This window comes from Rhincodon typus, chromosome 40 (genome assembly GCF_021869965.1).
Source record: "Rhincodon typus isolate 14 chromosome 40, sRhiTyp1.1, whole genome shotgun sequence".
NCBI classification, from domain to species: Eukaryota; Metazoa; Chordata; class Chondrichthyes; order Orectolobiformes; family Rhincodontidae; genus Rhincodon; species Rhincodon typus.
In genome coordinates this window covers 11,210,886-11,228,364 of record NC_063371.1, presented here as the reverse complement: position 1 = coordinate 11,228,364, position 17,479 = coordinate 11,210,886, and the positions used below count along the sequence as shown (strand labels likewise).

Genomic DNA, 17,479 nt, shown 5'->3' with positions numbered 1-17,479 from the left:
AGCATACAAATAAATGTATGGTAAAGTATGGTAAAATAGGGCAAAGTCAGCATGGTTTCATCAAAGGGAGGTCATGCCTGACAAATATGCTAGAATTCTTTGAAGAAGTAACAAGTAGGGTAGACCAAGAAGAGCCAATGGATGTTATCTACCTGGACTTTAAGAAGGCCTTTGACAAGGTGCCGCACAGGAGGCTGCCGAGTAAGATAAGGGTCCATGGTGCTAGAGACAAGGTGCTAGCATGGATAGAAGATTTACTGTCTGGCAGAAAGCAGAGAGTGGGGATACAAGGGTCTTTCTCAGAATGGAAGCTGGTGACAAGTGGTGTTCCGCAAGGGTCAGTGTTGGGACCACAACTTTTCACTTTATACATTAATGATCTAGATGAAGGAACTGTGGGCATTCTGGCTAAATGTGCAGAAGATACAAAGATAGATAGAGGGACAGGTAGTATTGAGGAGGTGGGAGGCTGCAGAAGGGTTTGGACAGGTTAGGAGAGTGGGCAAAAAAGTGGCAGCTGGAGTACAATGTGGGAAAGTGTGAGGTCATGCACTTTGGTAAGAAGGATAAAAACATGGACTATTTTCTAAATGGGGAGAAAATTCAGAAGTCTGAAGTGCAAAGAGAATTGGGAGTTCTAGTCCAGGATTCTCTCAAGGTAAACTTGTAGGTTGAGTCAGTAGTCAGGAAGGTAAGTGCAATGTTGGCATTTATTTGGAGAGGACTTGAATATAAAAGCAGGGATGTACTACTAAGGCTTTATAAGGCGCTGGTAAGGCCACATTTGGAATATTGTGTGCAGTTTTCGGACTCATATCTCAGGAAGGATGTACTGGCCCTGGAGCGGGTTCAGAGGAGGTTCATGAGAATGGTCCCAGGAATGAAAAGCTTAACATATCAGGTACGTTTGAGGACTCTGGGACTATACTCATTGGAGTTTAGAAGGATGAGGGGAGATCTAAATGAAACTTACAGAATACTGAATGGCCTGGACAGAGTGGATGTTGGGAAGATGCTTCGATTGGTAGGAGAGACTAGGATTCAAGGGCACAGCCTTAGAGTAAAGGGAAGACCTTTTAGAACGGAGATAAGGAGAAACTTCTTCAGTCAGAGCATGGTGAATCTATGGAATTCACTGCCACAGAAGGCTGTGGAGGCCAGGTCATTGAGTACAGACTGAGACAGATAGGTTCTTGATTATCAAGGGATACGGGGAGAAAGCAGAAGAATGGGGTCGAGGAACTTATCAGCCATGATTGAATGGTGGAGCAGACTTGAAAGGGCCGAATGGCCTAATTTCTGCTCCTATGTCTTATGGTCTGAAAGTATGTTTTACTTCAAGATGGGCAGTTTGACCAATTAAACTGCATCCAGAACACAACACCTGGCACTTGCCTTTAAACTAAGAAAAAGTTAGGTTCTAAGCTATTTTCTTAATGTATTTTGAAAGGGTTTGATCTGGTCCATAACACTCTTCAAATAATGGTGCAGAATCTGTCACAGTTTCAGTTTCATGGTTTACCTGCACCTTGCAAAGTGCAGCACTCCTTCAGGACAGCAATGAGATTGTCAGCCTGGATTATGAGCTCATGCATAAAAAGTATAACCATTGAAACAAGGTTGACACCTTTTAAAATGGCCACAGAGCTTGAAACCAGTTCTTGACACAAAATTTGTCTCAAGGTGGTACTTCTTTTCAAAATGCTGTAAATTGCATAAGTTACTTAAATAAGCTAAGCAGCAACGTCTTTCAGGACTAAACTTCCTTGGCACAAGTTCATTTCTAAGAATACTTCTCTGACATTATGAAGCTCCTGAACTCTCTTGATTATTTCTCTGTTTTCTGTACAAGAGGCAACACGTCAGAATTAAGGTGGGATGTGGCGGCAATCAAGAGTTAAGCCCTTCAAGAGTCAGGATATCCATCAATGTACATAAGCAGATCCCAGCACAAGTCACTGCTTTCCAGAGAAAGAAAGCAACATTTCAGGATTAAAAGTCAACTAAATAATGATTTAAAACATAGGGTTATTTGAAGAATATTCTTTTGCAATGGGTTAATATCAGCAGCCCTTTGAGGCAATCCACGTAAAATTCTTACATAATAGCCCTTGACAATAGAGGTGCTTTGGCGCAATGCGTGATGCTCCTGTTTCAGTTGGAAGCTCTGGGATCAAGCCTCACTCCAGGACCCAACGGCCAGGGATGGTGCGTTCGTAACACAGCTAAATGGGTTGACTACCAAGTTGTAAATCCTTCCAACAAATGCCAATGGCAGGCAGTAAGATCATGAGAGATTCATGGTCAGGCCCTGTGCCACAGAACCTCTATTGACATGGGTTATTATCTGAGAAGTTCATGCGGATCATCTCAAAGGGCTGCAGAGATTGAACCAGTGCAAAAAATGTAACTCAACTAGCCCAACTAGTATTTAGTTCACTTTTTATTCCCAAAATGTTGCTTTCTTTCTTGGGAAAGCAGCAATCTGCATGTCTGTTGCCCAAGAAACTTGGACTCAGTTGGCCAGAACAGCAGAGGGTGTGGGATCCCCATTCTAGCTGCGGTGATTTTGAGACTTGCTTCCTTACTGTCTCCGTGATGGAGGTTGTCGTTGCTGCGGGTTGGACCCGTTTTCAGACAAACGTGTCAGCGGCAATTTTAGGCACTTACTTCGTAGGGGAAACACAAGACACATGCAGACTGCACGAGCTGCATTATGCTGGGGGAGTTTATCAATGCGAGTTACCTTCTGCATAGAAGTGCTCTTTTGGTGAATGAATTTTATGGTATTGTGCCTCTTAAGAGAAGCCCAGCAACAGGCAAACTATGAAGGCAGTCTTACAAGACATCAGAAGATTGCAACATGCCACAATGCTTCAATTCCACATATCCGGAAGAGCTAAGAGGCAGACAAACAAGTAGCTTTGTTTATGAAGACAGCTTAGTGTAAAGGCTCAGTTTACTGAGTGAAACGAAAAGCATCAAGTTCCTGTTACATGAACTAAGTCCAAATAGTGTGGCTGCTTTACTTCTAACTCCAATTGTTAATTCTCCATCATGTGCCAGAGCATGGACACAGACTAGTTGTTATAAGTTAAAGGTGAACTGAATGAAAACAAAAAATTCTCCTGTTTTTAAGCCACATTCCGCCATCCATCCTCATAAAAGCAGACAGCAGTACTTTATTTTCCTTCAACTGCCTTGCACATGAACTGGGACAATTCTTGATGTATTATGACGGAGGAATTGTTTTTAGACAAATTACTTTTATTCTACCGTTTGAGAATGCCTTAGTCATTCCATCTAAGTTTTTCTTTGCAAGTCCAAGGCCAGCTGACATTGTTTACGTTTCGATTTGCTTTCTTTTTGACTCAACCACTGATGATTTTCTGTGGAATATGAGGCTGTAAGGTGCGAGAACAAAGTCAGACTGCAGACATTTACGGTGGACCATAGAGAAGTGTTAGAAATGGTGCTGTCACGGATTTTTGTCCAGTACTGTACTTTGTCTACACAGTATATGTTTGAAGAATAACAGTGAGTTGCCTCCTTGCTAAATCCCAGATTTGTGATGGTGCCCTTCAAGTTATAGAACATAGAACATAGAACATAACAGCGCAGTACAGGCCCTTCGGCCCTCGATGTTGCGCCAACCTGTGAAAACCAATCTGAAGCCCATCTAACCTAAACTATTCCATTATCATCCATATGTTTATCCAATGACCATTTAAATGCCCTTAAAGTGGGCGAGTCTACTATTTTTGCAGGCAGGGCATTCCACGCCCTTACTACTCTCTGAGTAAAGAACCTACCTCTGACATCTGTCCTATATCTATCACCCCTCAATTTAAAGCTATGTCCCCTCGTGCTAGCCATCACCATCCGAGGGAAAAGGCTCCCACTGTCCACCCTATCTAATCCTCTGATCATCTTGTATGTCTCTATCAAGTCACCTCTTAACCTTCTTCTCTCTAACGAAAACAGCCTCAAAACCCTCAGCCTTTCCTCATAAGACCTTCCCTCCATACCAGGCAACATCCTGGTAAATCTCCTCTGCACCCTTTCCAATGCTTCCACATCCTTCCTATAATGCGGTGACCAGAACTGTACGCAATACTCCAAGTGCGGCCGCACCAGAGTTTTGTACAGCTGCAACATGACCTCATGGCTCCGAAACTCAATCCCTCTACCAATAAAACCTAACATACTGTACGCCTTCTTAACAACGCTATCAACCTGGGTGGCAACTTTCAGTGATCTATGCACATGGACACCGAGATCTTTCTGCTCATCCACACTACCAAGAATCTTACCATTAGCCCAGTACTCTGTATTCCTGTTACTCCTTCCAAAGTGAATCACCTCACACTTTACCGCATTAAACTCCATTTGCCACCTCTCAGCCCAGCTCTGCAGCTTATCTATGTCCCTCTGTAACCTGCAACATCCTTCTGCACTATCCACAACTCCACCGACTTTGGTGTCTTCCGCAAATTTACTAACCCATCCTTCTACGCCCTCATCCAGGTCATTTATAAAAATGACAAACAGCAGTGGCCCCAAAACAGATCCTTGAGGTACACCACTAGTAACTGAACTCCAGGATGAACATTTCCCATCAACCACCACCCTCTGTCTTCTTACAGCTAGCCAATTTCTGATCCAAACCGCTAAATCACCCTCAATCCCATGCCTCCGTATTTTCTGCAATAGCCTACCATGGGGAACCTTATCAAACGCTTTACTGAAATCCAAATACACCACATCAACTGCTTTACCCTCATCCACCTGTTTGGTCACCTTCTCGAAGAACTCAATAAGGTTTGTGAGGCACGACCTACGCTTCACAAAACCGTGTTGACTATCCCTAATCAAATTATTCCTTTCTAGATGATTATAAATCCTATCTCTTATAATCCTTTCCAACACTTTACCCACAACCGAAGTAAGGCTCACTGGTCTATAATTACCAGGGTTGTCTCTACTCCCCTTCTTGAACAAGGGGACGACATTTGCTAGTCTCCAGTCTTCTGGCACTATTCCTGAAGACAATGACGACATAAAGATCAAAGCCAAAGGCTCTGCAATCTCCTCTCTAGCTTCCCACTGATATCACTGATTGTCTCCAACGGAGGGAAATGCCTATGGTCCTTTGTCAACCACGGCTCATGAATGAGTGTCTATGCCTGGTCAGATCTGCTACAGAGAACATTCACATCTTCAAACAAGTCCCACTGTCAAGACTCAATTTTTTTCTGTATTTGTCAGAAAGCAACTCACTGTTATTCTTCCGCTTATTCTGCTGAACAAAAAGAAGTTCCCGGAAAGCACTGAAGACAAAGGAAAGTTACTTCATCATGGCACTCCGAACAGAATTATTTGCATTCCAAGACAGCTGCCAGAACAACTTTCTTTCCACATGGCCAAGAAAAGTTGTTTTACTCCAGTGTTTCAGCCAAGAGATTTGATGGACATGGATTCAATCTCACTGAACACTCCTAGCTAATCAACTTTAGACACAGTGACCAACTCATAGGTCAACCCAAGGGCCTACTTGGAAACAGAACCAGCAGCTGGTGCACAACAACTTGGTAGTCCAAATGCTCATTTTCACTTCTTTTCATGGAGCATGAGTGTCACTGTCAAGGCCAACAATTGCTACCCATCCTTCACTGGATTTGCGAAAGTGGTGTTGAGCTGCCTTGTTGAGCCACTGCAGTCCTTGGTTGCAACGTAGGTATAGTCACAGTGCTGTTAGAAATGGGCCTAAAGGAATAGTGATATATTTCCACATCAATAGTGTGTAGCTTGGAGTGGGCGGACTTGCAGATGGTAGCGTTCCCATGTATCTGCTGCCCTTGTCCTTCTTCATGGCAAACAAGGCACCTTTCTAAGTTTCTGCAGTGCATCCAGTAGGTGGTATATATTGCTGTTACTGTGCATCGGTCGTGTGGGGGGAGGTGAATGTTTCATATAGTGAATGCGGAGCCAGTCAGAAAGGCTGCTTTGTCCTGCACTCATTCATCACACTCTGACTTGTGCTTTGGAGATGGTGGACAAGCTTTGAGGAGTTGGAGGACAGTTACTCGCTGCAGAACTGCTGTAATCCGTCTGATCTAGTGCTGTCAGAAAGTGAGTTATTTATCACCGAATTCCCAGCCTCCAGCTTGCTCTTGCACCCACAGTACTTAAGTGACTAGCTCAATGAAGCATTTAGTTATTGGTAACTCCCAGCCATGTTGGTAGAGGAGGTTGCCAGCCATTGGTCCAGCATTTTGACTCCAACAAGATATTCTTCATGCAGGAACTGGATTGGAATGTAAGTAATGTAGCCAAAAATTATTTGGGAATTGCACGAAAGTCTTGAAGATCGATGCTTCATATTTGTTCAGAACTGCCACATTCAAGATTCTCAGACAACAGCTAGAACAAGACTGCAAAGATGTTTCAAAAATCATGGTCACCTCCAAGCTCATTGGAAAAAAAAAAGACTTCTCGACATAATTCGTCATGCTTCTAACTACGCTGTCTTTCTGAAGAGAAAGAACTGTTCACTCTCCGACTACAGAGCCCATTGCAGAGAATGACAACCGAAGAGTGAGACTGTTTAGAAACAATGTCCCATCAAACCACATGCAATATTTGAAGGCGAGCCTTGGCAGCTCATCAATAATATGTTCAGCCACCCAGAAAAGTAAAGTTCATTACATTAACATTAATATTGTTTCCAGTAACTTGACTGGAGCATTCAATTCAAACTTTGCAAGTTACCACTGGAAATAGGATGAATTGGAAATGAAAATTCATGTCAAAACTGAAGCACTGATGTAACGTGGAAGTTATCAAGGACATCTACAGGAATTAACAATCAGAATTGAATGACACCTGCATTTTTTTTTCCCTGGCCTGTGATGGTTCAATGAAAGGCATAAAGAATGGAAATAAAGCAGGACATCACTACTTACAACACTGAATATTGTTTCAATCAAAGCTTACCTTGCGAATTTTTTGATAACACGGGAATGGGGTCAAATTCATCTTCTTCCACTTTGTCATTTTTAATAGACAGATCAAAGTCTGAGATGAGGTTAGTATCCTCTGCAGCATGTAAAAGGGAGGAGGTACGGATGTTAACAGGCAAGATTAATCAGGAAGTTAAGACATTAAACAGGAAGGGAAGGGGTTAAGTCTGACAAAGCTGGTGGCTCAGAACAGGGCGGTTCACAACTTGAAATCCATCCTTAAAATTTTCGCAAACTTGATGCTTGCATGCTGTGGACAATATAAGCTTTACATAATGGAGTCCACCCAACTCTGCCATTTGCATCAGATGGAGCTCTCACTTTTGCTGAGAACTCTGCATTGCAAGCCTCCTTGTGTTTTCAAAAATTACAATGATACAATGATCTGACAGACTGTTATTCTGCCCAGTCACCCAAGTACTTGACATTTTTGACACTTCCTTTTTTCCCTCTTGCCTTCATCAATTAACATCTGTGACTCACACCCTATCCCCCTCACCATCCATCCACCGAACCATGTCCCCCACCAGCAGCATCTCTGCCCTCGAACTTTCCTTGAGAAAAGGCCAGTCGTTCAAGATGCAGAATGCACAATGTGGGTTAACTGCATGCACAAGCCTCCATTCTCTGTGACTGGCTCAGTCTGTCAATGTATAACTCTTTGAATGCTTCAGATTTTGAAATGCAGTTTGTAATACAATATCTGCACATAATGTTTCCTTACACAATATTGTGAATAATGATGCTCAGGTAAAACAATTCCAAGCATGAAGTCGTTGCAGCTGAAAAGATTAAACTGACAAATCATTTTTAAATATTCAGGAATGCTGCCATTTCAATTCCCCATATTAAGTATCTAGGTCAGACTGTGACAGCAAAACTGCCATTTCATACAGTGCATTTATTTTTGCCAAGGTTGGGAGTCCTCTGCCTTAAACTGTCATATCATCTGTAAAACAAGACCTCAATGTAGACTTTGGATTTGTAAGTTTTCAATCTTTTCTTTCTGTTGGCCTTCATGACTCAACATGAAGAGAGCTTGGACCCATACATTCACCCAATTGCATGTGGGTGCTGACTCACTACACTAACTGGCACTCTACATGGAATTTGCAAGCTGCAGAATTTAAGAAAGATGCATCTAGAAATGTGTAACCTGTCTGCCTGCCTTCCACACCCTCTCTCACTCACACAGAATCAAAATATTGCAGACGTTGGAAACACGGAAGAAAAACAGAATACTTAGCAGTCAGGCAACATTTGCAGAGAGAGGGAGAAAGAGAGCTAACATTTCAGACAGGTGATCTCTCATCTGAACTAAAAGCTTACTGAACTGAAATGTTAACTTTATTTCTCTCAACACCAGCATTGCCAGCCTTGTTCAGTCTCTGAAGCATTTTCTATCTCACTCACTGTAAGTCACTGTGAAGCTTACATTACCAATAATTACACCTCACCTCTGCAGCAAAAATCTGTGCATAAAATTCTTTAACTTTGGGTGAGACACAGACAGGGCAAAGGGACAGTATAGCCGCTAAACCTCATAAACACACAAGCACCGGATCAGACTCCAACACTGTTTCCACAAGCATAAGATGGTGCCTTTGACTCAAGGACAGATTACAGCAACGATCGTCTTTTCGACAGGTGAAAGGATGAAAGATCACACAGAGGTCAAAGGACACACCTATCTATGATCTTAAGTGGGGGGCAACTGGCGTTTATATAAATAAATTGCTGTAGCCTCTGGGTGTACTGTCAGATACTGTTCCCAGTCTGAGTTTTGCACAGACATTCAAAGCTACTTTCACATTAACTTAAGGGGAATGGGACTGAAACAGAGACACCTGGCAAATTAGTGATTCGTTCAAAGATACAGCGCACAAAGAGGCCAAATAGTCAACCATGTGTGCACCAACTCTTTGAAAGAGCTATCCAGTCAGTCCTACCTGCTGCTCTTCCCCTACCAACCCTTGCTTTCCAACCTTGTTTCATTATAATTAGTGACTCAAACTCCTTTGAATGGTACCGACAAATCTTTTGGCATATTTTCGACCCCAAAAATGCATTGCATAGTGAGAATTCTCAGCTCCGTCTGGTTGCTTTCCCCTTTCTCTCCTATCTGTGCATTCTGGATGCCAACTTTCCTGCCAGTCAAAGCAGTTTTCCTTGATCTACTCGATCAAAATCCTTCAAAAGTTTGGACAAATCCACAATTTCTTCTCCAAATCATTTCCTGTTAATCGGCATCACCTGTCTCTTCAGACAGATGAATTCTCTGCTGCCCTTTATTGCAACAAGGGCACATTTTCTCTTGGAGCAATAGCAGGCCTAATGCAGGAGCAATCAGGAAATGAACAGTTGGGGACTCAATGTTCCTGGATACAAGGCATGATATCGCCTTCCTTGACATTGCTGGGTGATTGCTGCAGTACAAACCAAAGACAGATAATTATTCATGATAAAACCACGTCTGAAAAGCCAAGCAGTGGGTAAAGACACATTGTCTTTAACAAACCACCACCATTCTTTTGCACCCTTGCAGCTTGCCCAGTCTAGGAAGCTCCAATGAGGTAAAGGAAAAACTTAGCCAAATAACCAAGCGAAGTATTTTTTGTCCCAGCTTGTATTTAATCAGCCTTCAGGACAGGTGAACTCCACACTGCTTGAGGCCATCTGCATATGAGGAAGAAGACTCATGGTTCGAAGAACATGAATATATTCTTCATTCGTTGTCTCCCCTTTTGACTCTTGTCTCAAATGCAGTTAGCAACTCAAAGTTCCTTCAAGTCAGCATTTTTTGACCTTGCTTGAAACCGTCCAGGACTTGTTTTAAGTTTGTTGTTTAGAAGGGAGTGTGGGAAGAAGAAAGAAATGGAGTCACTGCCTCTGATTCATCTGTCAATTGTTTGGCTATTCAGCTAACACAACTGAAACTAAAACTGGATCAGTCTAACAAAATCCAATGCAGAGATTCTAAGAAGCCATTAGCACACGGATCTGTATTGAAGAGCAGAAACAATGAGCATCTTTATTTGGAGATAACTGCTCCTCAGAATAAAGAGACAGAACTTATTTAAGATGGAAAGCCCTACTAACAAGTCACAACGGCACAGTACTGAATACAAGTCAGAAAATAATAAACAGAGTTTGCAGTTGTCTGTTGTAAAAGCCATAGAAAATCATCAACATATACAGAATTGTCACAGCAACACAGTCCCAGTTTTAATTAAAATCCTGGTAAACATATAGACTCAGACTCTTCTCTCCCATGCCAGTAGGTAAACATTAAATTCCAATTTTTTGGGAGCTTCTATTGTGCAAAACAAAGCAGATTGCTCAAAAATCTTAAAATAAATTCCTCCCACAGCTTCGAGCTACAGCATGTGACTTTCTTATAAAAGATCTGGAATAGACTAAAGCCACAGGAGGAAATCAAAAGTGCCAAGACTAAAAAGCTCACGCTCTGAAGAAGTAAAATACAGGACTAGGTGTCCTTACCTGGCTTAACCTGACCAGATGAAATTACAGGAGTAAATTCATCAATTATTTCAGTCACTGGGTTAGAGAGGAGAGAATAGTCAAGAATGGAGTCCTCTCCGGTGAGAGAGTCTTAGCAAAGTTCAACAGTTGGAGATGCAAGTCAGAGAAGCAGAAAGAGAAAGAACAAAAAAGAAAGCAAATGGTTAGTTAAATGGTTAGTTACTCAACAAATGAAAGTCTGTGTATGGGGGGGGGGGGCTGGGGGAGGGCCTGGGAAATACAATCTAATTAGAGTTATATTTCTTCCTCATATTCTAACTTCAGAGAAAAAAACAACACTGAAAAATTCTTAACAGCAGGCTCATGACTGCCCAGGCTTGCATCATTAATTTCCTTCATCAAAAGACATTGCAGTATGTCACCTGTCTGAAACTGTACTTGGCATTTTCAGAATATTGTGTACGACAAAGTGGTAACATTTGGATCACAGCAGAAATTCGACCTGCAGGAGCCCAACTGAGTCTTCCCATAACACTGAAAATCTGTCCTTCGAGTTAATCCTTTTCGAACCTCATTTTTCTTACATGTCTCAATACGGAGATAACTATCCCGCAATATAAGTGTTGCAAGTAGAACAACTGATGCAACATGTACGATTCAGATCAAGTGTCCAAGATGTTTTTAATTTGGAACTTCAACATCACAGCAAAAGTAACGTTGCTTCAATTTAACACCACTTTGAGACTCACGCAAGTGCAATGCCTGGGTGAGTAAGTCGTAGAACCCCATAGCTAACTGTAAATAAAACCCAGTTACTGCTGTTTGAAATGTTCAGACAGTGAGGACGTCCAACCTTGCTGTCTCCGGATTCAAACCACAAATGTGCACAATGCTTATGAGCTATGTTAAGCTAGATAACCTCGCTTCACACTGTGCGGCTGGAACAGACAATATTGCTCTCGACCTTGGGTGGGCAGGCACAGTACAAACACAGCCTTAAATGCATGCTCATGTATGACATTGACCGTGCAGCCAATTGAACTCTTCTGATGTTGCTCAGCAGCGGAGTAATGACTGCAAAAACAGTGACCCAAAATTGCACAGATGACAAGGTAAAGATAGTAAAAATCAAGTTCAAATTTTCCTATTTTACTTTCAGAACAAACAAAATGAAAGATGATCTTTCTATCCAAAAATGATGATATTTCGAATCAATTCAGATTTTAATACTTGAACGCTTAGTTATGAAGCCCTCCCTGGAGAAAACTTCTCCAATCAATGTTTCCCCACATGCATACTTGGCTGCTCCAGCATCAGTCTTCTCCACCTTCCCAACCTACTTACAACTGCTACGTCTCTTGGGAGTCAGCAAGAAGTATAGCCGAGAGGGAGGTCATAAGTCCACTGAATCTGTGCCAGCTCTTTCTAACAGCATGCCCAGTAATCCCAGCTCCATCTGTTGGCTCATATCCCTCAAATGTACTCCCCTTCAAGCATTTATCTCATGCCCTTTGAAGGCCAACCTGCATCCACTACCCTTTCAAGATGTGCACTCCAAAATCCAAACCATCTGTCGCTTAATAACCCTCACAATCCTGTCCTGTTAACCTCCTTTCCCAAGTCACAGCACAACGCCAACTCCTTTCCCACTTGTAAATGACTCCTGAATCTTTCTCTTGAATCATGCGTCAGTCGTCCCTTTTCCATGACTGTAGCACCAATGCTGCAGTTTCAATGTGGGTGCACTCTGAAACCTGACTTAGAAATGACAGAGTTGCATGCCACTACCTTCCCTTTACTTTGCTCAACACTAATCTATGAACTAAAAGCACATGATAAATGCTATTTTTTGCTTTCCTGTTGACCAAAGGTTAAATTCCACCAAAACCACTAATACTGAGAAAGAGGAGTGAGAGAGAAGACTGATTAAAAGGCAGAAAGGCAAGTTTAAATTTGGCGAGGAAAGTGCAAACGCAAATTTCGGCAAGATTGGTGTATGCCAGTGATTGGTTTTCAAAATGTTAACTTGCCAACTAGAAAATAACAGATAAAACATTCATCATTGCACGTTGTGGTGGTTACAACAGGGGCTGAGATGAACTGCACTGGACATACCAACCTGCGGCATTTTTTGCGGCCACAACACTTAAAGATTCCACCTGCACTGGAGGCAGTTGCTGAGGCTTTGAGGGCTCAAATCCAGGTATGAGATTTCCAACCGCTATCTCAGCTTTTCCTTTTTAACCAAAGCACAAACAGACAATTAAAAAGGCGAGCACACAGAAAAAGAACTGTTAAGGTGTATCAAGAACACTGCCAAGCTGCCACAGAGTGCGAAGGAAAATTAGCTAAGCTCTAAGTAATTACAGATAGTTTGCACTTTTCAACAACAGCGCCTTAAATCTTTGTACTATTATTAAAAATGCAGATGCGGCAACTAAATTCCTTTGGATAGTTAACGCTAACAATAAAAGTACTCTGATAAAGCTTAAAACTGAACTCTACCGATATCATTAGTACATCAGAACTCTTCTATAAGCTGCAAAAAAATTATTTGGCTCAAAAAACCAGAGTTCCACATTTAAACTAGGGTTGCAGAGAACCAGCATTCTGTAAGGTACTGTGGCTAATCGGTGGATTTTTAAACGGGTACTGCACAAACAGATGAATTGGATATGGAAGGCCAAGAGATTGTTACTGCTCTGAAAAATAACTTGCATCACTTGCTGGCAAACAGTATCAAGTCAGAGAACAACTTAACTCATCAGTAACGGACACTTCTTTTGTGTTAAATGAGAAGTTAGAGTCATAGTTTTGTCAGCTGGAAAAGCTATCACTAACTAAGTTGCCACGTGGCACAAGGCACAATCTGATACATGCTCCACTGCTGCAGCTAGGTATTCCCCGAAACACTTAACATGGTTTATTTCAAAACAGTTTGGACTACAGTTGCCTCTACAGGACAGAGCTGCACAATGGAAATGAAGAACGAGGTGAGAAGCTCACAAGAACCACAAGATGCACACACAGTCACAGAAACAAAAGCATGGGCCGATTCAGTGGAAGTGTAACGATTGGGACCAAGAGAATTTTCAACCTCAAACCCCAATATGGACGACGGATATTTTAAGCAACTGATTGGAGAGAATGCACTAAGCCCGCAGCAGTTGTGTGGCCAGACTGGCCATTTCATGGGCAGAACCAATGACGTATTTTACCTTAGCAGCTGACCAGCTCAAACACAGAGCCTTTGAATGAAACGGTTTTCATACACAGTGGGGAGACACATCTCCAGACAGAAGTTAAGAAGGACATTGAAAAATCAGTTGCAGACACTCAATTTTTATACACTCATCAAGTGTCACATTTCTTGACACTAATGTTGAAGGGGGTCAATCTTTAACGGCTGAAAATACTCCAGATTCCTACAATATGATCATGCACATCAAAAAAACTGCAGCTGCAAACTTGTTTTTTTACCATTGATATTATCCTCAGTACTGCCAAAGGGGTCACCGAGAGGTAAAAGGTCAGGGAGCAGAAATGAAGTCTCAGGAGACTTCAGACCTTCAATGAGCTTTTCTGTTTTAAGAGGCGAAGGAGAAAAAGACAATGAAACCAGAGATAAAATGCTGAAATGTACCTACATTGCAAATGTACTGAACTATTGGTAGCATGGAATATATACACAGAAGTGGATAACTAAGAGATTAAGCCAACATCACGACTGAAGCTTTAGAATTATGAGCAACCTGAATGAGCTACAGAATCCTTCAGCTCAGACACAAAAGCAAGTCAGAACCACACATTTATCTTACAACCTCTCTGTACACATCTCTATGCAGGTTTTCATGCTGGCAATGCACTCAAAACCTCTATTATTCACAACATTCATAGTGAACAAAACAGTGATGAGAAGGTGGGAAGGGTACTGTGGTTTTATTGTGAGATTACCGACAATTTATAGGTCAGAGGATGTGAGGCCTGTGTCAGGACAAGGAAACCATTGGTTTTCAGTTTCCATAGCAAGTCAAATGAAATCATGTATGTAATTCCCAAAGGCAAGGCTAAAATCCAGAAACACTATGCAAGGCAAACAAACTATTAAGTCTTTACAAACCAATACCTTGAGTACACAGTTCTTAAAGGTGCAAAACATCATTTAGAAGATACACCAAATGTGGCAATTACAACAAATGATTCTCCCTTCAAATGAAGAAAATGGAAGAAGTGGGCGACAAATATAGAACTGAGCTCTTGACCATATTAGGTGAATTAAAAGACATCACTATCAAACACAGGCATCTCGCAATCGGTTTAATTCAGCAGAGACAGCTGGTTACAGGGACTGTATACACAAGTAACCAATTTTGGCACTTAGTTGGGAGCTATCTTCCTGACCAAAAAACGTAGTGATTGCTGCTACAAAGTGCACAGCCCTTTTATATTCTATTACTGCAGTGGCATCAACTCCTGATGCATTGGTCCCCTGCAGTCATACTTAAATCATACATAAATCACGCCACAAATGGAACACATGCTCCGGAGTGAAGTCAAGACCTTTGGTCTGCTTCACTTAATGATGATTAACGGCTGCAAGGTTTGATTTGAAAGCAGACTTGAAGTGTCACTGAATTCTCATCGAAATTTTTATCTTGTTGGGTCCAGAGAAGGGGGATAAAAGAGCCCACGCTACTTTTGAAGAAAATTTAATTGATTTAATGTGCTTCAAAGGAATTAAATGATGTACTTGAAATTGTTTGTTCTGAAATTGCCCACTGTGCTGTCAAAATTAACAAACCCATCCAGTGGCTGAAGTCAACAAATAGCAAAGTTGATTATGCAATCCTGAGCAATTAGACAGAACACTGATTCAACAGTGACACAATTTGACTGTTCTGTAAGATTCTGGATAGGCGCAGTGAGCTGTGAGAAACACTACCCATTCATGTTGTATAACTGGAGAAGCCCTTCAGATTCCCATGATCATGGATTTATCCGTGTTCCTTGCATTTTCCTGTTCATCAACAGGTCACGGCAAAACAGTTAGCACAGAGTGCTTTCATTGGGAGGGATCTGAAACAACACGAATCTACAAACAGCCACAGTCTGTCATACCCATTTATCAACTAGCTGCAATAGAGCTGCACAAGGTCAAATCAAGGGGAATGTAGGCTGCCTTGAACTTCCAGTTTCAAGGAATACAATACAAATAAACTGAATTTCAACCATCTTAACACAATTTTGTCAGAGAAGTAAAATATGCTTTATCTTTAACTCATTTTGCTCAGTTGAATTACAATCAAACAATTGAGGTTCCCAGTACAAACTGCGTTTGCTGTTTTACCACAATAAATGGAGGGAAATAGCAGCAAACAACAGGCTTAAATTAACACCAGCTTCAAAAAAAGTGTTCGCAAACATCAAGTAATGTCTAACATTTTAACAATCAATCTCAACGATGCTAATGACAATGTTAGTTCAACCTACAGGGAAATTGATTTTCCGTTACTGATGTGGAATCAACATAATGAACAGTTTACTCATTAGCAAAGCATCATTTTCAGCTAAATGAAATCTAAAACATAGCAAAAACAATCAGGATCTTAACAACAGAACATACAGTAGAATGTGTGTCAACTGGGAGGTCTAGAAATAATCATTGATTTGATATTTACAATTGCAGTTTCTGCAACTAATTGACAGCTTTTTTAAAATTCATTAATGGGATGAGGGTGTCGCTGGCTAGGTCAGCATTCATTGCCCACTCCTAATTACCCAGAGGGCAGTTAAGAGTCAACCACATTGCTGTGGGTCTGGAGTCACATGTAGGCCAGACCAGGTAAGGACGGCAGTGTCCTTCCCTCAGGGACATCAGTGAACCAGATGGGTTTTTCCTGACAATTGACAATGGATTCATGGTCACCATCAGACTCTTAATTCCAGATGTTGTTTATTTTTATTTATTGAATTCAAATTCCACAACCTGCCGTGATGGGATTTGAATCCATGTCCCCAGAACATTTCTGGGTCTCTGCATTAACAGTCCAGCAATAATACCACTCGGCCATCGTCTCCCCAAGCTTCCTTGCTTTTAATTTTATCTCGCTTTCCCATTAAGTGCAACTAGAAAATGGCGTGTGAAGATGGCCCAAATGCAAATCCATGAGTTGCTGCAGTCCAGTTCAAGCCCTTTTGCTAAACATGTCTACACAAAGCATGTCTACACAAAGATCCCATCTCCTGAGTGAAATACATTTGGACAATCCCCTCTGAACCCCACTCAGTATCTGACCCAACTCTGATCCCTCCCTTTGGCAAAATTCAGGAGGTCTCCAACTCTGCAGCCACTGCATCTCCTGATAACATTCCCAACGTGAGCCTTCTCAAGGAAAGCTGGAGCCTAACATCAAGGATAGTGTGAGGAAAAAGGTGGTTGAGGTTAACTCGAAAGAACCATGAGCTTCTAATGAAATTTGACACCTTTATTATAATGAACCACAAACACAACAATCAGCCTTCTCGGCTGCTCCAAACGCTGTTCTGAGACAACAGCCTTGCAATGCAGCAACATCTAAAGCATGTTGCTATTTGATGGGAAGCGTGGGCTTGCAGCAGCTGCTTTTAGCACTATGGCGTGTGCTCCTAACAGCAGGTGTAATCACTCTGCCTCTAACACTGGAAACACTCACTGAGATGGTTAAACACATTTTTAAAAACATGCCTTCTGAGCAATCTTTGTCCCCTGCAGTAATTTGATTTCACCCACCATTATAATATTACCAATCTATCAGATGTCTATGCAGTCATGTTTTCAGGTGTCCAGTGCATCAGAGCACTGGACCATCTTCTCGCCCAAAACGTTACTTGTCACATGCTTGTTACTGCTTTAACCTCTCACTCTCCCATTAGAACTATAACACCACAATGGTCTTCACTTCAGAATCTCAAGCCATGAATCTTCACTCCAAGTG

General features: G+C 41.7%; 1 protein-coding gene across 2 annotated transcripts in view; it reads right to left on the bottom strand.

The window, feature by feature from the left end:
• aak1b (AP2 associated kinase 1b) overlaps positions 1 to 17,479 on the bottom strand; it is a 122,425-nt gene that overhangs the window by 24,856 nt on the left and 80,090 nt on the right. Inside the window, exon 16 of one of the 2 annotated variants that reach the window (XM_048618629.1) lies at positions 12,625 to 12,741. The exons of the other annotated variant lie outside the window; for it this stretch is intronic. Coding sequence (XP_048474586.1) covers positions 12,625 to 12,741 — 117 coding nt within the window. The remainder of the gene's footprint in view (positions 1 to 12,624; positions 12,742 to 17,479) is intronic. 2 annotated transcript variants of the gene reach the window in all.